This window comes from Phascolarctos cinereus, unplaced genomic scaffold (genome assembly GCF_003287225.1).
Source record: "Phascolarctos cinereus isolate Bilbo 61053 unplaced genomic scaffold, phaCin_HiC Scaffold_5;HRSCAF=322, whole genome shotgun sequence".
Lineage (NCBI taxonomy): Eukaryota > Metazoa > Chordata > Mammalia > Diprotodontia > Phascolarctidae > Phascolarctos > Phascolarctos cinereus.
Genome location: NW_027555958.1, coordinates 356,455,013 through 356,476,054, shown reverse-complemented (window position 1 = coordinate 356,476,054; position 21,042 = coordinate 356,455,013). Strand labels below are relative to the sequence as shown.

The following is a 21,042-nucleotide window of genomic DNA, read 5'->3' as shown; positions in this document are numbered from 1 at the left end:
AATTCATAGGACCGTAGATCTTGAGCTCAAAGGAACTTGAGAGGCTTTCTAGTCAACTTCCTCATTTTACAGATGAGGAAACCAACCAAAGGAGGTTTGAGTGACTTGTTTGGAGTCACCTATCCAGCTACTTACTAGCTGTGTGATCCTAGGCAAGTCATTTAACCTCCATCTGCCTCAGTTTCCTCAACTATAAAAGGGGGATAATTATAAGCATCTACCTCCCAGGGTTGTTATGAGGACCAAATCAAATAATAGTTGTAAAGAACCTTATAAGCCCTAACACACTATGAAAGTATTAACTATTATTATTAACTTTCTTTCCCATTTCCCATTTAAGCTGGTTTCTCCACTACCTCCAGATACACCAAGTTCATTTCTGCCTCTGTGACTTCCCTTTTCCTTGATACCTTCTGTCCACTCCAGCCTTAAAACCCTTACCCAAGTTTTACCTAATTTATGAAGCACTCCAAGACTATCAATTTCTACATGAGTCTCTCCGTTCTCCCAGATTCCTGTTGCGTATATTGTGACAACTAGCTAAATTTCAGAGTGCCTATCACAGTTTTAGGCATACAGTAGATAGTCAGTATTTGAGTTAAATTGAAATAAAATAGGCTGAATTATATATAGTTTTGGTAATATGTATGTATATATAAAATTTTAATTCTTTAAAATTGGTGATCCATCTGTGGTAGTTAATAATAACTCTTACTTGATCCAAATATTTGATTATCCCCTTCAACTATTCTGTATAAATGGAAATTTACTATGCTCATAATATATATAATATATATACACACAATTGCTCTTTTTTATAGATGTTGTTGCTGATAGCATTTCAGTAAATTACAACATTTATTGAGCACTGTCTAGACATTGCACTAGGCATAGGTGGGAACAAAGATGAAGGACATACCATTTCCATCAAAGAACTTCTAATCTAGTGAGGGAAAATAACTGACACAAAGCAGAATATACTTTATAGGTTAAATAAAAACATGTTTGTAGTTTCTCATTCACACCTAACAGTGTGATTGCTTTATTTTTCCTTTTAAGTGCTAGTAGGGGTAAAGCACCTACTCCACTATGCTGAATGGTTTCACCAATGCAAAGTGCATTTCAGCTAATGCTGACACACAGAGTGCTTAGTACCAGTCTTCTGTCTTACTTAACTATAGCAAATACATAAATGCCATTTTCTGAATTTTGGAGACCAGATATTTTGGCTTATACAATTAATTTTTCAAACTTATTCCAAGCTCCCTCGTTTTTAAGGGGTGACTGTGACTCTTTTCTGTTTTTACAGTTAGTGGCAGATGATCAGAATGACCAGTACTCTTGAATGCTTATCTTTTATACATATAGGAAATGCCCTGCACAAGTGGTTGTGTTTATTGTTATCCTTCAAGTCACTTGACACAGACCATAAACATTTAGCCATGATGCATGAAAGATGGATTAGAAGCTCAGCTTAGCTTGTCTGCAGTTTATCTGTTTCATCTTCACAGCTGAATCCAAGTGTGCCAGTGGTGATTCATGGTAATAGTTAATGATGAAGAATGACTTTGTTTTTGTTGGAAGTCATTAAAAGAATTCACAGCCAATGTGTGGATTTCTTACTCTGAGTTCACCCTTTTCTAAAGCAATATACCAACCTGGATTTAATGCATATAAATTAGCTTTAAAGCTTTTTAAGTAATGTTGAACTATTTGATTTCATCATATTGCACCTAATTAGATTTCTAATGAGTCTAAAACTGGCCTTCCAAATATTTTCTAAAGATATTTTGGTTGTTTCTTTTTGTTCACTTCACAAAGTTGGAAGTCCAAATTCCTTTACAAGCATTTCAGGGGTTCAGAAATATAACTGGCCGGGGCAGGTAGGTGGCACAGTGGATAGAGTACTGGCCCTGGATTCAGGAGGACCTGAGCTCAAATGCGGTCTTGGACACATAACACTTACTAGCTGTGTGACCCTGGGCAAGTCACTTAACCCCATTGCCTAGTTAAAAAAAAAGGAAAGAAAGAAAGAAATATAACTGGCCAATCATTTGTGGTATCTTAAAAACCTTTGAATTGTGGTTTTTAGTTAATTTCCTCATTACTTATTGCTTATTGTCTTATTACCGAAAAGAACTTTGTCTAGACTATTTGAACATAATCAACTTTCTGTAACTTGTCACAGTATCATTGAATTTTGAACTTGGAATGGAGGTACAGCTTAGTGCCTGGCACACAGTAGACATTTAATAAATGTTTATTGATTGATTGATTGATTGATTTAGGCAATATTGATACTTCAGGTACTAAAAAAAAAGTGGTGTTTTCTCAGCAGAATTAGTACAAACGTGATAAAGAAGTTTTGTGGCCATCATAGCAACTTTACTACCTTCACAGTGTCCTTGAACCCTCTTCTTACTCCTTCATAAAAAAGCCTCATCATTTTGATGACATTTGTTCATGCCAGGTTTTCCTGACATTGACAAGCTGGCAAAATATCAATAGGAAAAGGAAAACAGGATGGTGAATAGGACTAGAGACAATGCCTCAGGATGATCTTATGAAGAAACTGGATATGTTTAGCCTAAAGAAGATATGGCTTAAGCAAGAAAAACATGGCAGATACTTTCAAGTATCTAAAGAGTTGTTATGGATTAGACTTGTTTAGATTGGCCCCAGACAACAGAATGTAGAAATTACAGAGAGGTGGAATTAGGATCAGTATGAAGAAAAGCTTCCCACCAATTGGATTTGTCCAGAAATGAAAGAGATTGGCTCTGAATTCCCACTAGTGAAAGTCTTCAGGCAGATGCTGGGTGATCACTTTGGCCGTCAAGGGAATTCTTGGTCAGGTAGCAGTGGTACCAGATGACCTCTATGGTCTCTTTAATTCATTACCTGTGATTCAGCATTTCTTCTCATTGCTTCCCCACTTTGATAAATCTCTGTAGTTCTTTCTAATTTTCTTGATACAAATTTCTCTCAACCTTTTTCTTTTCTCTGCAATCTCTGGTAACTTTCCCCTGTTTTCCAACCATGTAACTCTACCTCCATTTTACTATGCCTTCAGCTTCTCCCTTTCTCATCCTCATCATAGCCTCATTTATGTGTTCCACTGGAAGATAATGACTAAGTAGTTAGAGTAATTGGCAGAACATCACAGACCTGTAAATACTAACAGATTTTTTTTCCATGTTTAGCTGCATGATTTTGTTTCTGTTTAGTGCAGTCTAGCCTTTTATACCCAATCTCTTCATCAGCCTACATAATCTGATATTATCTTGAAAAGTCATGCTGAAGATTTTTATCATTATGTGAAAGAAAGAAAGAAAGAAACCCAGGAGATGCAAGAAAAAAAAAAGAATTAGATAGAATCCCATACAAAGGACCTTCTGTATGTGCCTCCTTAGCAGGCTTGCTGTTCACCTCCTCTGGTATTTTCTGGCTGCAAAAAGCTGCAGTGGTAGGATTAAAGACAGAAATTCTTATATACCTTAGTGATCATGTTTTACCTATAGTTATGCTGTAGGTTTTTCAGAACATCTGTTTGGATAGCAACTTCAGAGGGTTATTATGTTTTCCCAGGAGGCATCTCTGTGGTTGCCCCAATTATCTGTTTTTCAGAATAGACTTCTGCTCATTGCTTTGATTAACATAAAATGAACTTGTTACTAAAGGCAGAAAGAATGCAAGGACTTTTATTGCATTTATGGTTGTAACATTCTCTAAGGAATAGACTTGGGGGAAGGTAGGGGAGGGGGAGGAAAGAGCATTTATATCTTGCGCTAGCCCAAATTATACACAGTAGAATTTTATTTCTTTGGAATTGCTTCTTTTGCCAGAAACTTGGCACCATGAAAAGGCCTGTATTGAGCTTTTATGGTTTTTCTTTTTTTCTTAATTAAATTTTACTTTTTTTTCAATCAACAAAAGTTTGCCTTTTCTCCCATCTCGCCTTTTTTTCCTCTTCACTGAGAAAGAAAAACAAGACCCCTATTATAAACATGTAGTCAAACAAAACAAATTCCCCCATATACTATGTCCAAAAAAAATATTTCTCAGTCTGAATTCTGAGTCTATCACCTCTCTATCAGGAGGTGAGTAGTATATTTTACTATGAGTCCTGTAGAATTGTAGTTGGTCATTGCATTGACCAACTTCTAAAGTCTTTCAGAGTTGCTTGTCTTCTTTACAATGCTGTTAATCTTGTATAAATTATTCTGCTGGTTCTGTGCACTTCACTCTTCTTCTGTTCATAAAAGTCTTCCCAGGTTTCTCTGAAACTGTCCCCTTCAGTTGTTCTTATAGCACAATAATATTTCACCACATTTATATACTATAATTTATTCAATCACTCCTAAATTGATGGATACTCCTTAGTTTCCATTTCTTTGGCATAACAAAAATTTGCTATAAATAGTATTATACGTATGGATCTTTTTACTCTTTCTTAGATCTCTTTGGTGTATATACTTGATATTAGTGTTGCTAGCTTGAAGTTTGATAAATTTTTCCAGGTTAATAATTTTTGGGCTTAATTCCATTTACTTTCCAAAATGACTGGTTGAATTCATAGCTCTACCAATAGCGCAGTAATATGTCTGTTTTCCCACAGCCTCTCCCGCATTTGCCATTTTCCATTTTTGGTCAGTTTTGGTAATTCAGTGAGTATGGAGTAGAATGATAGAGTTTTAAAAATTTGTTTTTCTCTGATTGTTAGTGATTTAGAGCATTCATATATCTATTGAATATGTCTGTTCCTGTTTTCCTCTGAAAACTGCCTGTTCAGAGCCTTCAACCATTTAGCAATTGGGGAATGGCTCTCATTCTTATAAATTTGTATCAGTTCTATAAACATATTTGAAATGAGGCATTTATTATAGAAATTTGCTGCATTTCCTTATTTATCTGCTTTTAGTTTTAGCTGCATTGGTTTTGTTTATTCAAAAGCTTTGTAATTTTATGTAATCAAAATTTTACCTTCCATGATCATATCTTTTATTTATAAACTCTTCCTTCCTCTACCCATAGATCTGACAGATAGTTTCTCCCTTGCTCCTCTAATTTATTTATGATGTCACCCTTTAAGACCAAGTCATGTACCCATTTGGAACATATTGGTATACAGTCTGAGATCTTACTATTTACCTAGTTTTTGCTAAACTTCTTTCCAATTTTCCTGGAAGTTTTTTTTTAATCATATATGAGTTCTTATTCCAATAGCTGAAGTCTTTGGATTTATCAAACACTAGGTTGTTTTCCACTTTTTAAGGAAAAATAAGAAGTACTTTCCAGGACATGAACTTTTTAGTAGAGGATATGGATTTAAGATCTTTGTAGATCATTTCTGTAGTTTTTATATAAATGTGCTCTGGCTAATGCACATCAACAATTACTAAATTAGTATACTCTGTTGTACCTGTGTTGATACTTCTGTGCTCAATTGGTTTATTTGGCTAGTGGCTTTTGTCTTCTGGGCTATTAGTAAAATTAAAAGGGCTCTTGTTGACCTTGGCAACTTGCCAAAATGCAAATTGTCTTCATAGCATCAGATTCTTTTAGAGTGGATAGAAATGATCTAACTCAGTTCTCTCATTTAACCAAAAAAAAGTTTTACTGGTACCTTTTATTTTCATGTCACATTCATTTCCAAATATGCATGTCTTCTCCACTATCCAGCTTAGTCTTCTCTTTAACAAAGATTTTTAAGTAACATGAAATCAATGTACACACTGACCATGTCTAACAAGCATATGTAGCATCTTGTACCATCACCTCCTACCTTTTCAAGGAAAAGAAAGAAGTTCATTTCCACATCTGTTCCGATGGCTGAGTTTGGTCATCATAATTATAAAACTTGAGTTGCAATTTTATTACTCTCTCTACTTAAATTATTGTGACTATTGTCTATACTTATTTCCTGGTTCTGTTTATTTTACTATACCTCATTTCATAGAAATCTTTCTCATACTTCTCTGAGCTCCTCATATTTGTCATTTTTGTATGGCACAATAATTCATTATATTTGTGTGTCACAATTTGTCTAGCTATTCCCTAATCAGTGAGCACCTACCTTGCTACCATTAATATATTTTATATTTTGCTGATGTGAATATTTTATTATATTTGGGACTTTTCTTCCCCTTTATTTTACAGAGGAGGAATCTGAGACCCAAAGAAATCAGTAACTGATTCAGTTCCATTCGTACTTAACAAACTCTCAACACAGGTCCATTTAACTTTCTTGTATTAGAAGCTAATTGTTATGGGTTTTTGAATCATCTTTTGCTGTCATAAGAGTCTCTTACTGGATAGAGTTAAAATACAAGATTTAAAACATACCTATACATATTACATCATGATGAAGATTAGGAAAAAATGCATACCTACCAACATTCGCTTTGCTCATACAGACTAGGGAAGAATGTTTAAAGAGGAAGGTAGAACTTAAATAGGGATCTGAATGTTAGAAGGAAATTCTGGTACTTTGAAATAGAGGTGATGGAGGATGCTAATTTTTTTTAAGAGTAGAATAACCTGGTTGAAGCTTCCAAGTCAGGAAAAAATAGAATAGAAATATGAAATAGTGGTAATCCTAAAATGTTAGATAGAATTTGAAGAACCATAGAGATTATCTAGTCCAACCTCTTCATTTTATAGATGATAACAATAACAACTTGCATTTACATAGCATTTAGTATATGTATTATTGTCCTCCTTTTATAGTAACAAAAGTGGACTACATTTATAAAAGTCTTTAAGGTTAATGATACATTTTCCTCGTGACAACCTTGTAAGATTGGTAGTGCTAGAGTATATTATTTTGTAGATGAGAAAATGAGGCCTAGAGAGGTAAAGTGACTTGCCTGTGGTCAGAGGGATCACCTCTGTATAGAATCGATTTATTCAATACTTTCATCTTTATTTTCCTTAGTGCAACTTCTTCTTCATTAAGTAGTTTGGATGGTAGGATATAAGAGTCTATGTAAGTTGGCTTCGCTGTCCTTAATGGTGAAAATCATTTGTTATTAAAAAATCATTTAGAGCTCTTTTCTCTTTTTTGTCTATTTGTTGTCCTTACATTTTCACCATTAAATGCCTTCAGAATGACTTGACTTAGTTTGGTCTGTTGCCAAGTTTTCTATAAATGTCTTTCTCTCTTTGCTATGTCTTACTATTTATGAATTGCTGCTATTATAATCTTCCACCTTACTTCTCCATAAGATAATTTTATATTCAAAACTGATTTTGCTGTTGGTCTTCTCTCTTTTTGGCAAGTAGATAAGTGTTCTCTCAGGATGACAGTTCTTAGACTTTTTTGTTCTCCTCATTATGGCAAGTGATTTATATCAGTTAAATGAGTTATGAAATTCATTATCCTTCCCTCCATCTATTTCCCATTTTTTGTGCTTCAGTAACTTGTTTAAATCAATCAAACGAGAGAAAACCAATATGCACAAATGACTACAGTGGTTAAAATGAAAACACGAAAATGAAGCTGGTTGCTGAGTAACTATCATGCCCAGTCTCGGCCCCAGAGAAAAGATTAGGAAGAACACCTTTCTCTTTTCATAGTGAGGTAAGCTGCCCAGGGCCGAGTGTTGTGTGTACTGTCAGAGGAAATCTCCTCTCAGATAGATCTATGAACCTCTTCCCCGAGATCTAGTGAGTCCTTTCTGAGTCTGAAGTTTCATTTTAGTGGAATAAAGGCCACTGTTCTGGTTGGTTTTGTTTAGCTAGTTCTCTTTTGAGAAATGACTATGATATGAAAACAAAAGGCATCTATCAAATGTATTATTAAATAACAGTTCGTGAGGGGTTTTGTTTAGTGGTATACAAGCTTTTAATCATTTTTACTTTCTTCTCGCTTTGCATTAATTTTATTCTTTGCTCTAAGAAGTCAGCAGACTGACTGTACACAGACAGATGATTCAGGAGTGACTCCCGCATCAGTTATCTTGTGAGGATCAGATGAAATGATAATGGTAAAGTGCTTAGCACAGTATCCAGCACATAGTAAATGCTACATAAAGATTAGCTATCATCATTGTTGTCATTAATGTCATGACTTGTTTCCTGTCTGTTAAAGTGTATTTGGCATTTTAGACATGAGGAAACTGAGGCAAACAGGGTTGGGTGGCTTGCCCAGGGTCACACAGCTAGTAAGTGAACTCAAGAAGAGGAGTCTTCCTGGCTTCAGATCCAGCACTCTAGCCACTTCACCACCTAGTTGACTGCCTATTAAGCTACCCCTCTCTTTTTCAACTACCTATCTGTGTGAAGCAAGATTTTCTTTCTATACTTCAACCAAAACAACATATCACAGCAGTTTGAATGCAGAAATAGATATGAGAATCCAGCTGTCTTTGATTAAGGCAGATATTAAAGAGATTTGCAAAAACATGTAAATAACGCTATTCTTCTCAATAATTTTTTTGTTTTGGAAAATATAGTTATTTAAAATATGTCATTCTGTTAAAAAAAGTGTAATTGGGTTCATTGTTTGTGACAGTATTATTTGTTACTCATCATTGTGGGGGAAAATATCTATATCTATATCTATATTAATACTGTATTTAGGCTTAAGTCTGCCAGAAACAATTTTGGTTAATTTAACATCATTTTATATCCAAGCTTCCAGTGCCCTCCAAATAATTCTGTGCTCCAAGACAATTTTAAGCAACATTTATAAGAATCTTGAACAAGAAAAAAGATCACAGTATGTAAAAATGCTGTTTGGGTTCACATTCCCATTTTGTTGAGTAACCAAGTCACCATCCCTTTCCTTCCTAGTCCACTCTCCTCTGAGACCTGTGAGGCTCATTGTTCAGATCTAGATTGAGAATCTATCTGAATCAGAAGTATCTTTTCTGTATTAGAAGTTTCCTTTCATTGGTAAAGAGGGCACTTCTCTGGGGTGGGTTCTAGCACCAGTCACTTCAGGGTTGAGCAAGGCAGTAATCTTATTTAGACATTAGCTAAATTTGATTATCACTCTTAATTCACTTCTCTAAGAAAGACCTTAGCTTTTGTTATACCCATTTTCCTAAAGGGAAAAGTTTGGAGAAGAATATTATTTCCTAATATTTCCAGTTTTATTAAGAAGGTTTTTTAATATGCATCTGTATCAGGTTTGGTACCTTCTGATTCTTTTATGGAAAAAAGAATTTATATTTGGGTTTGAGGCTTCTATGTAGTTCATAAATCCTTGGCCTCTCTCATTTCTCACATATTTTCCAACATGTTTTTTCACCATTCTTACATATAAACTACCTTTCAATCAATAAATAAGAATTCTTTTTTAACACCTGTATTGTACCAGGCACTGTGCTAAACTCTGGGGATACAGGGACAAAAAAAAACAAAACTAGCCCTTTTCTCAAGGAAAGATTAGTCTACATTTGCATTGAAATCAGAAAGTTTTGAAGTATGTATTAATTTAATGTAGAGGAAAAAGAGATATGAGAAAACATCTCCCTTGAATTTTTATAGAGGAGGAGGATTAATGAGTGTAAAACACTACATAGAATTTAGACATTTAATATGTTGATTAGTTTTGCTGGACTTCTGAACTCCCCCCCTCTTTTTAAAAACTTTTTATTAAAAGGGATGGTTTTCTGAGAGGAGAATGAGGTAGGGATTCACTGGGAAATGAAGATGATGTAAAAACAAAAGATATCAATAAAATTTATTTGTTATAGAGAATTTGAGTTACTTTTTTTTGCCTCTTAATTCTCTGCAACACAATGTAAACTACAATTATTTTCACGGTGGTCTTGTTTTTATCATGAATACTGCCATACAAGATAACTAGTGTTCCATGAAATGGTCTTTGGACTCGTGATAAAAAATAATTCTGCCCACTCCTTTATTTGCCTCTCCAAGGAAAGCTGGTGAGCCATATTCCCATTTAGCAGCAACTTCCTTTTGTCTTTTGCTTTCATTTATGGTAAGAATATTATGATATATGATACAATTCATTTCTTCCAGTAATATGTCTGCTTATTGGTTCTCAGACAAGAATGTCACATTTAGACTTTCTGCAACTGAGTTAAGGTTTATCTGGCCCCAAATTGTGTAACATCCTTGGCCCCATTTTCCACCATTTTGCTATTTATTTATTCAACAAACCTTTTTAAGTGGTTGCTGCATACAAGCAGAGTGCTAGGGATAGAAAGAAGCAGTTCCTTCTTTTGAGGAGCTAACATTCCAGTAAGAATGAGCCTACATTCATTCACCTGAGTGCCATTGTCACTGAGAATGTGGAAGGGAGCTGCAAGTGACTGAGGGCCATTTGGTATTTTTCTTTGTTTTATGGGTTGCTGTGGTCAAATAATTTGTCACTAAGTGGTCAGCCAAATGATAATGATGGTCTCCATACTTAACTAGGGTGGTCCTTGGAAAGAAGACAGTCAGTTGCTGGGACCATAACTGAAATCTTTCCAGTTTTGCAAGACCTATCAGAGCTTGTACTCTGTTTGCATAACCTCCAAGAACATAAGTTCATTTCTGAGTTATAATAAGGGACTTATATACTTAATGGTGGTGGGGGGTGCAGCGTGGAAAAGGGGAAATGGGGAGAGAGACAGAGAGAGAGACAGAGAAATTGTCCAGATCTGCAATTTCATCAGTGTTAGAAACTCTAGGGGGTAGAAACTCCTCTCACTAGTACATTCTTCTGTAACCAAGAGTTTTGAAGAGTCATTTGAAAGCACTGAGAAATTAAGTGACTTGCCCATGTCCAAGTAATATGTGTCGAGACAGGACTTAAATCTAGGTCTTTCTGACTGCAAGGTTGTCCCCATTGTCCCATGGCATTGTCTTTCTATGTGCATATGTAATTTTGTATATCTTGTGATATGTAGCACTTTGTTTATAATTAATAATTAATGTGACTTTTTTTCTTTCCTTTCTTTTTCAGACCATCCAGACCTCTCAAGTTACCGAAAAGGTAAAAACAGGCACCTTTTTACCCCTAAAGAAAATAAAAAATTTTTTTTTGCATAATCTTGTTCCTAAGGCTATATAGCAATAGTCCTGAATCTCTGAAGGACTGGTCCTTTATATTTTGGCAAAATTAACCATTTGCATTAGCTATAATCATCTTAATAACACTAGAATACTACAATAGTCTTATACCTATCGCTTACATAGCACTCTAAGGTTTCCAAAGGTTTAATATACTGGGTCTCATTTTATCTCCCTAGTCCTGTGAGGTAATTGCTATTATTATTTCCATTTTATAGATGAGGAAACTGAGGCAATCAGAGGTTAAGTGACTTGCCCAGTGTTACACAGCTGTACACTTCTGAGGCCAGATTTGAACTACAGTCTTCCTGATTCCAAATTCAACACTATCCATTACACCACCTAGTTGCCTTAGTTTCTGTTCTTATTTGTAATAAATAAGGTTTCTTCTTCGAACTGGACTTAGAGGAATATTATTCTGCCAGTTTTTCTGAGACCTTGGGTCAAGTTTATGGCAGTGGTACATTCAAATGGTGGTCATTCTGTACTTGTCTTTAATATTTCAAGACAAACTGGGAGAATCTCAGTTCAATTCAACAAACTTTTTTAAGTCCTTACTCTGGGCAAAACCATATTCTTTTGTATGCTTGGTGTTCCCTTAAAAAAAAATCTTCAAACAGAAGCTTTGGCCAGTGGATGTAGAGATCTGGAAAGAGGTTTAGAGTTCATTATTTCAACCTTTTACAGGTGAGAAAACTGATCCTTAGAAAGGTGAAGGTACAGGCCACATTGGTAAAAAGTGGCCAAGTCTGGATTCAGACCCATGTCCTCTGACTTCAAATTCAGTGCCTTTTCCATTGCACCAAATTGGATTTTTTCTTTTCTTCAGCATGAAAACAAGGAAATAGAATCTTGAAGTTTCTGATCCAAGTCTAAACCAGCCAGAACACCCCTACCCTGAGCAGGTTTCATTATAAAACCATTGTATTTACCCAGCTATAAGTGGCTTTTGAAATCCTTATTAGCTGAGGAACTCTGTATGCTGATGGTGATGAAGCCTGCTGAGTGAAATTATTGTCTCTTTGAAGCAATTTGACTACACAAGTCACCATTTTCAACTTCTCACTCTCTTTTGTGGTAAAAATAAGAAAAAAGAAAAGAGCAGGAAAAAGAAAAGAACAAATAAATGTGAGAAAATGAATTTCTGTTTTTCTAGAAACAATACCAGTCTCTTAAATAAATAAGAGTTTTACCTTTGGAGAATATTTATAGGGTTTTCATTTTTAGTTTTCCCAAATGGAGTATAATGTTCAGAGTATTTTGAGGAAAAAGTCCCAGTCTGGTCTTATTACCTCTGGCATACAAACATACTTTCCCAGTTTATTGCAGCAGTAACACAAGAAAGAATCTATCGCCCTTTTATCTCCTGAGAAATTTCTTAAGATGTGGACAGTACCTTCTTTATTTGGGATCCAGGAACAGATGATAAAGCACTTTTTGGATGCCTCTTTAGGTTATAACAACACTCCTTGTTTTGTGCATAACATTGTAGTAAGCATAGATTATTAAACACATGTCCAGAGGGAGACATCAGGGTATTCTATTGAATGTATGCTGATCTCTGAGGCTTTGTAGATGTTCCTTATTCATAGGCAGTTTCAGCAGGGGAAGCAACTGTACTTACCATTCTACATGGATTACCAACTGCCCCTTGCTTCCTTTTTTAAGGTTTAGTGATAACTTGAGCATGAAAAGTACAGCTGAGCTTGGAGAAATAGGAAAGAAAGAAGAAATAATAGAGAGAGAGAGATAATGCTAAAAAGTACAGCCTGTGTATCTATAGGCTGATAGTGTTCATTCCAAGAGTAGTGGCTCATGGTCCATGTTTTCCCCTGACAGCTTATTCATTTACAAAGCAGTCTCATATTTGTTTATCTTCTCATTCTCATAGCCCATTAAGGCACAGAGGGTATTATTTCACCTATATGATACATGGTATAATATTGACACAAATATAGGAGATATCTTGTTTGGACTGAGGATATCAGGTAATATTTTGCTGTACCAAATTAAAATCCTTTATTGTCAATAAACTAATAAGCACAGTAGGATTTTATGATTTCTGCATCTTTCAATTAATCACACGATGGTTTTTAAAAATGGTCTGTTGTTGAAAATCTCTTGAGAAAGGCTGCCTTTCCTCTTCTAAATACCCTTTTCAAGGATGTCTTTCTTGTGTGTAGATTATTCTCTAAAGTTTTCTGTAGATAGGGAAGTATGCAAATGAGTGGGTTGTTAGTAATGTTCTATCAATTGCCTTTTTTAGATAATTGTAGAATCCAAGATTTTTCCTGTACCTTTGTTTAAGGATCCCCCAAAGAACAACAAAGAAAAATATAGTGGACCTGAGCAGTCTGCAAACTAATTATAAACCAGGGATTACTCCCAAGGAACATGTAAATTTTGTCATCAAAGGAATATATAATTGAAAAAGAAGTTAAACTTGTGTCACAGAAGTGAGAGGTATACAATGCATAGATTGTGTGCCCTGTCAACATCCTTGTGATGTTGGAAGAATACAAGGAAGGCTTCTAGCATGTTGGGTATACCCTCCCCTTCCTCTGTGGCAAACAAAGAGGAAGACGTGATGTGAGTCATACAGGATGGGATGCTGTCTGCGTCACTAGAGAGAATACCCATACTGATGAGATCCTAAATCCATTGGAGTTTTAGAATATTAACAGATGGTTGATGTGAGACACAGCGAGGTTAAATTGTTTGCCCAAGGTCACACAGTTCGTTGTGGCTTTAGGTGGCACAGTGGTTAGAGTGTTAGACCTTGGAGATGAAAGTCTTTACTGACAATGACCTGGAGCAACTAATTCACTTGAACTCTCTAAACTTCCTTATTTGTAAAATAGAGGTAATAATAGCATCCAGGGTTTTTGTGGGAATCAAGTGAAATAATATATATAAAGTGCTTTGCAAAACTTTAAGTGCTATATAAAAGCTATCTATCTTTTAAAATTATCATTATTGTTATTATCACTAAAATTAGACCTAGTCCATCAATTTTTATCCTAGTGCGCTTAATGATAAACCTTAAAAGTGATTCTGTAGATATTCAATGAAAAACACTGAGGCAGAAGGAGGTGATATGGCATGTCTGGGGGTATTGAGTTAGTCTGAAAATGATCTAGAGAAATAACTCAGATCCTGGTTTATTGTTTTAGGTTTTAACCACTGGTGAACATCCCTACCTTGTCAAAGAGGCCACTTATTAAGTAATAGAATTGAGTCCCTTTAAATGGATTCAAATGAAAGCATAGTAATTACTTGACGACATACCCGAAAGCCTGTTATTAATCCAAAGGGGAAGGAAATTTTGTGAATGTTCAGCTATTTCAAACCAACAGTATACATCCTAGATATGTGAACATTAATCAGTCAATAAATATTTATTAAGTTCTTCTATGTGCCAAAGCAATGTACTAGGGTCTGATCAGAATGAGTTTACATTCTAATATATTTAGCAGGAGAAAGTCTCAGTTTAGGAAGAGTGGCCACTTCAAAATTTCAAAAACATAGAGGCAGCTAAAGAATGATGATATTTACCATTGAAAATTCAGTGGGAACTAAGAAGAGTACCTTTCAAGAAAGCATACAATGCTGTTATTATGATACAGATAGTCCATTTTAAATAGGCCTCCAATAGATTCGGCATGGCATTAAATTATTAATTAATTTAATTATTATTAACTGTTATTAATTGAGCCAGTTGTCTATTTGTAACTATTCTCATTCATCCATTTCCAGAGCAAACAGGGGTAAATGTAGGTTAATTTGAGTATACTAACAATAAGATTTTGCATCATATTAATGAGATTTATCTTAGTTGTGAAACTATCAAAAATGGAATAGAATCATATAACTTTATAACTGCAAAAGACCTTAGAGATTATCTAATCCATAGCTTATAAATGAAGACACTAAAAAAAAAATCTCAGAAGGGCAGAATGACTTGTCCAATGTCACATAGTGAGTAAGTGGCAGTCCCAAGACTGACACTTAGGTCTTGTGCTTGTAAGCCAGTCTTCTTTTCACTACACCATTATTAACTAAGAAATCAGGCAAAGATGTATTTTATCTTAGATTGCCAGTTCACTTGCCATGATGATGTCATGCTGGATTTATTTCTTAACTTCAATATTATCAGACTCTTTAAAAAAATGTCTGAGAGGAATAAATTCATCTTTGGAGCTTTGAGGTGTAGAGTGATTAAAATTTACATATAGTAGAAGCTCTATGAAGATATATTCAGTGAATAAACAAGCTATTACAGAATTAGTTGCTAGTGCCCTGAGGCTTAAATTTGCTCATAGTAGGAACTCTATGAAAGTTTGTTCAGTGAGTGAACAAGCCATTATATAAGTAGCTTTTAGTGACAGCCTAGGTGAATAGTGTACATAGCAGCCAGGCACCAAGGAAATCTGTCAGTAAGACATTAGTTATACTGGAGAGATGGACAGACATAGTCCTTAAATTTAGAATGAGGGTGGTGGAGGAGAGAAGAGAGAGACAGAGAGAGGAAGAAGAAGGAGGAGGAGGAAGGGAGGAAGGAAAAGGGGAAGAAGAAAAGAAAAGGAAGGAAATTAGAGAAAGAGAAGGGAGGTATAACATGATAATGCGGCCAAGGGACTAGTCCTCTTGAGAATTCCATTGATCCTATAGTTTACTGTTCAAAGAACAAAAGATTATTGTTCAAGTTCCTCATTATAACCCTGGACACATAGGGAAAGGAACAGTTTTCTCGAGAGAGATCATAACAGAGGATTTATAGGTCATTTTAGTTTCCTTAACTTTCCCAGTTTTCCTACTTTAATTATTAGATTCTTGCCTTGATATTATACTCTTATCCAGAGTAAAGTACATGAAATACTTGTAGAGTTACTTTATCTTCAGGATATTGTATAGGCAGCAGGAGGAATAGAAATATGTATAGGAATTTTACAGTGTTTGGAAGAAGCAGCAAATTCCCTGAGTAGGCCTAAGGAATGAATGAAATTGGCTATCAGGATTGGTGTTCACCATGATAAGCAAGGTTAGTCCATGAAACATCTGCTGGATAAGGAAGTTAGACTGTCATTTAGCAAGGTTAAAAGAGTTCAGGAGAAATGTGGTGAAATCAGTAATAGTATAAAGGTCCCATCTGCAGTCAACACACGTCTATGGCATAGACCTGGGCTGTCAAATCAAAACCAAATGTTTTCAAAGGAAAGAAAGACAATTATGCAACGAGGTTCTCTTAAATTGCTATGCTGAGGTGTGTGCCTTGCAGAAAACAAAACAAAACAAAATGATTATTTGAGCTAATTGAGTCATCACAGGGCAACTGAGCAGTTTGTGACCCTCAATTAAAAATAGATAGGTGACTCCTGCTTTGGTAAAAAGGTTAAAAAATGGACCCAACCTGTACAATCTATAATTGTTTAAGTCTAAGGCAGTTTTCAGTTCCAAGGGCTTAGATCTTCAGAATGTCAGAAGATGCATCCCACTGTGATGAGTGTGTGTATGTATGTGTGAATGTGTATTCCAGTGAATTATATTGAAAGTAGTTAACCACAAGCTTCATTTCTTTCATTATCTGTTTAAAATAAAAACAAAAAAATCCTTGGCATCAGTAAAAAGAGTCTCAGAATGGAAAAGCCAAGTCCAGCTATTTAGACTAACTACCCTTTTGCTTCAAAACAAGTAACTGATCTTCGTTTGCATTTGGTGGAGGAGGAAGTCAAATACAGAGAATTTCTGTGGGTGTTGGGTGTGTTGTAGAAATTTGAAAGCTGCTGACCATTTGGTATTTACATTTGAACAGCCACAATCAGCAAATTTTGATTTATGTGCTTTCTTAAAAGCATTTGAGGAATTGTTTTCTGTATTTCATTTACCAGATTAGACCGGGCAGCTTTTCTGCAATGAGTGTGTGTGTGTGTGTGTGTGTGTGTGTGTGTGTGTGTGTGTGTATGTGTGTGTGTGTGTTCCAGAATTTGCTTTCTGTGTGAATTATATTGGAGACAGTAAATCACAAACTTCATTTCTTTCATTTTCTGTTTAAAATTAAACTTCTCCCCCCCAAAAAAAACCCATTGGTATTAGAGGTTTGAGGGAGAAGACTTTACAGATAAAGAACTAGGTGCTAGAGGCAGCAGTGTAGTTAATGGGAAAGAGCCCTTCTGGACTCAAAGAACCAAAAGATTTCAGTTCTAACCCTGGCTCTGCTATTAACTTAAGCTCTGGGTCTGGCAAGTCATTTAATTTCTCTGTTGCTTCCTCTTTAAAATTAGGAAAGGGCAGTGCTCAATAAAATGCTCCTAACCCTGGCGATCTAGAGCCCACATATTGATTGAGCTTTGTTATGCAAAGTCAGAGTCATACTCTTGCTACTGGTAGGGGCTTCAGAAATCATATAGTCCAACTCCCTCCTTTTACTGAGGAGGAAACAGAAGCCTGGGAAGGATAAGGGATTTACCCAAGGTCGTCCAGGTAACTAGTAACACAACTAACATTCCAACTGAGGTTCCCTCACTCCAGCCTTACCCTGCTGCCCTAATGCTTACATTTCATTTAATGGGAGAAAAGAGAGTTGTATCTCCTAATTTCTGTCAAGGATGATTGCCATAAGACAATAGCTTTGGAAAATGTCTTTCAATCAGATTAGCTAACATGACAAAACAGGAAAAGGATAAATGTTGGAGAAGATGTGGGAAAATTAGAACACTAATGCATTGTTGGTGGAGTTGTGAACTGAAGAGCAATTTGGAACTATGCAGAAAGGCATATAGAATGGTGTATACCCTTTGACCCAGCAGTACCATTTCTAGGGCCGTATCCCAAAGAGATCATAAAAATGAGGAAAGGACCCACATGTACAAAAATATTCATAGCGGCTCTTTTTGTGGGTGGCCAAGAATTGGAAATTGAGGGGATGCCCATCAATTGGGGAATGGCTGAACAAGTTGTGGTATATGAATGTAATGGAATACTATTGTGCTATAAGAAATGATGAGCAAGTGGACTTCAGAAAAACCTGGAAAGACTTATATGGGCTGATGCTGAGTGAAGTGAACAGAACCAGGAGAACGTTGTACATGTAACAGCTACACTGTGAGAGACTAACTTTCATAGACTTCTCAGCAGTGCAAGGACCTAAGACAACTCCAAAAGACTCATGATGGAAAATCTATCCACATCCAGAGAAAGAACTCTGGAGTCTGAATGCAGGTGGAAGCAGACTATTTGATCTCTTTTTTCTTTTGTTGTTTTGTTTGTTTCTTGTTTCTTGTGGTTCCTTCCATTGGTTCTAATACTTCTTTACAACATGACTAATGTGAAAATTAAAAAGAAAAAAAAAGACAACCAGTAGAAGAAAAAAGAAAAATGTTTTTGATATAAGTTTTGATTGTGGAGAGCTTTAAAATAGAAATACATTATATTTTAATTTCATCTGAGGATGATTTTGAGTGATTATCCTTATAAATTTAAAAGATATGAATATTTTTTTAAAAAGTTGTTTCTTCCTAGGCACATAGAATAGCTTTTTCAGAACTGTATTCATAGCTGCCAGCATGGTTTTGAAGAAGTAACTCATAATTATAATCACTAAATTTGTGAGCCAGCAGCCTATTTTCAAATGAGACGGAAGTAGCCTTAAATCATAAAGTAGCTAAATAGTCTTAAATTATGAATTTCATTTTATGAACATTGAAGAGTAATGTTCTAAGACCAAAGTTTTCCTAATCAAGATTCAAGGAAGTGCATCTGGCAGAAATGAGAGGGATTCTTAAAATCCTCTCTGTTAATTTAATTTTTGTGTTCCCTTTATTAAGTTAGAATCTTTCAGAGTTTCTCAATCCTGGTGAAAGTGGAGAAAAAGTCATGGAATCATTGGTTTATAGTTGGAAGGGACTTTAGAGGCTCATTTTACAGAGGAAGAAACTGGGAGATTTGCCCAGAATTACACAGGTAAGGAATAAGCAGCTGGGTGAGAAGTTGAACCCAAATCCAGTGCTTTTTCCATCAAACCATGCTGGCCCCTGTGTTAATTTCTGACTGCTAATATTGTTTTTTCTTGAGGCAAACAGGTGGCATGGTAGATAGAGTGCTGGACTTAGAATTAAAAAGACCTGTATTCAGATCCTATTCTTATTAGCTTTGTGACCCTTGGCATGTTACTTAACCTCCTCTAATATGGGGATTAATGATGACAGCATTGTCATGAGAGGATTAAGTGAGTTAACATCTGTGTGGCACTTTGTTCACTTAAAAGCACAGTATAAACGCTATCCACTGTTATTGTATATTCTGTGGTACATTCTCTCTCCTCTAAAGATTTACAACCTATTTGTCTTTTGAGGATGTCTTCAGGCAGATGGCCTTCAAGAAGGCTGTATCATGGGGCAGCTAAGTGGTGCAGTAGATAGCTCACCACCCCTGGACTCAGAAGAACCTGAGCTCAAATCTAGCCTCAGACACATGATACTTACTAGCTGTGTACCCTGGGCAAGTCACTTAATCCCAGTTGCCTTTCCCTTCCCCTCCCCACCAAAAAAAAAAAAAGGCTATATTCACAGTGTAGCCCACAATCTTTACAAATAATAAAAATAAAATAGCTAGTGTCCAGGTTTTGAAAAATGGTCTTTTTCACAATCCGGTAGAATATTAAGTTCTTTGAGGACAGGCATTGATCATTTTTATCTTTACATCCCTGGGGCTAACATAGTGCTTGAAAAAGAAAAAGAGGAGGGGCAGCTAAGTGGCCACAGTGGAGTCAGGAGTTCAAATCCAGCCTCAGACACATGATACTTAACTAGCTGTGTGACCCTAGGCAAGTAACTTAACCCCCATTGCCTCACTAAGAAGAAAAAAGAAAAAGAGGGGGAAAAGGAAGTAGGAAAGACAAAAATATATGAAAAAGGAAAATGATTTTGACAATTGCTTAATAAAATACTATCGGTAGATAGAAATTTAAATTCAACAAATGTTAAAGGCCTCGTTATTTGTAAAATACTATAGAAGTTTAAAATCTAAATAAGCAGTCTTTGCCCTCAAGGACTTTACAATCTAATATTTGCGTGGCGCAGTGGATAGAGTACTGGCTTGGAATCAGGAAAACTCATCTTCCTGAGTTCAGATCCAGCCTCAGACACTTACTAGCTGTGGGACCTTGGGCAAGTCACTATTTGCCTCGGTTCCTCATTTGTTAGATGAACTGGAGAAGGAAATAGCAAACTACTCTGGTATCTTTGCCAAGAAAACCCAAAAATGGCATCACAGAGAGCTGGACACGACTGTAAAAATGAAACAACAACAATTTATTTGTATAAATACATATAACTAATTGTTAATACTATTTGACTGCCGGTATTTCTAGGTCCCAAATGTATACCTAAAAGCAGGTTATCTTCTTACAAAGTAAGACCCTTTGATTTCTTGCTTCTAAAATCCCCTTTCTTCTGTCTTCTTGTAGTTATGCCGCCTTGATCGCTGACTGGCCTGTGGTGGTCCTGGGTCTGTGCACTGTGCTCATTGTGGTCTGTGCTCTAGTTGGGATATTGGTGCCTGATCTTCCTGACTTCTCTGACCCGTTGTTGGTAAGGAAAAATGCCAGTGCAGAATGATTGTGTGTAGTTCCCTTTCTTTGTCTCTCATCATGTTGAACAATGGAGACTTGACACATATTTAATATGCTTTCATCTAATCTCATCTCTAAAAAAGGCTGGGAAATGTGTTTGTTTCCTTTATGTATGAGTCTTAAGAGGCCAAGGAACTTTCATCACCACCAGAATTCAAGAGTTCCTGCTTCTTGGTGTCATGTTCCAGCCAAAAGGCCGCTTTTGTGTCATGTGTATAATAAATAGAGGTTTTTAGTGTTTTTTCCCCCCTGCATTATATAAGAAACCTCATAGAGAATCAGAATGCTTTCATAAAGTTTTTACAAACCATTGAGGCATGGTAATTTCTTTTTCTTCTAAGAAAGCTATATCAATTTTAGTATGTATAGCAGATGACAGTCAG

At 35.8% G+C, this 21,042-nt stretch overlaps 1 protein-coding gene across 1 annotated transcript in view; it reads left to right on the top strand.

Annotated features, from left to right (window-relative positions):
* Nucleotides 1-21,042, top strand: part of DISP1 (dispatched RND transporter family member 1) — a 241,911-nt gene that overhangs the window by 203,592 nt on the left and 17,277 nt on the right. Inside the window, 2 exon segments of the mRNA XM_020982206.2 lie at nucleotides 10,925-10,954; nucleotides 20,495-20,618. Of these exon segments, the coding sequence (XP_020837865.1) occupies nucleotides 10,925-10,954; nucleotides 20,495-20,618 (154 nt within the window).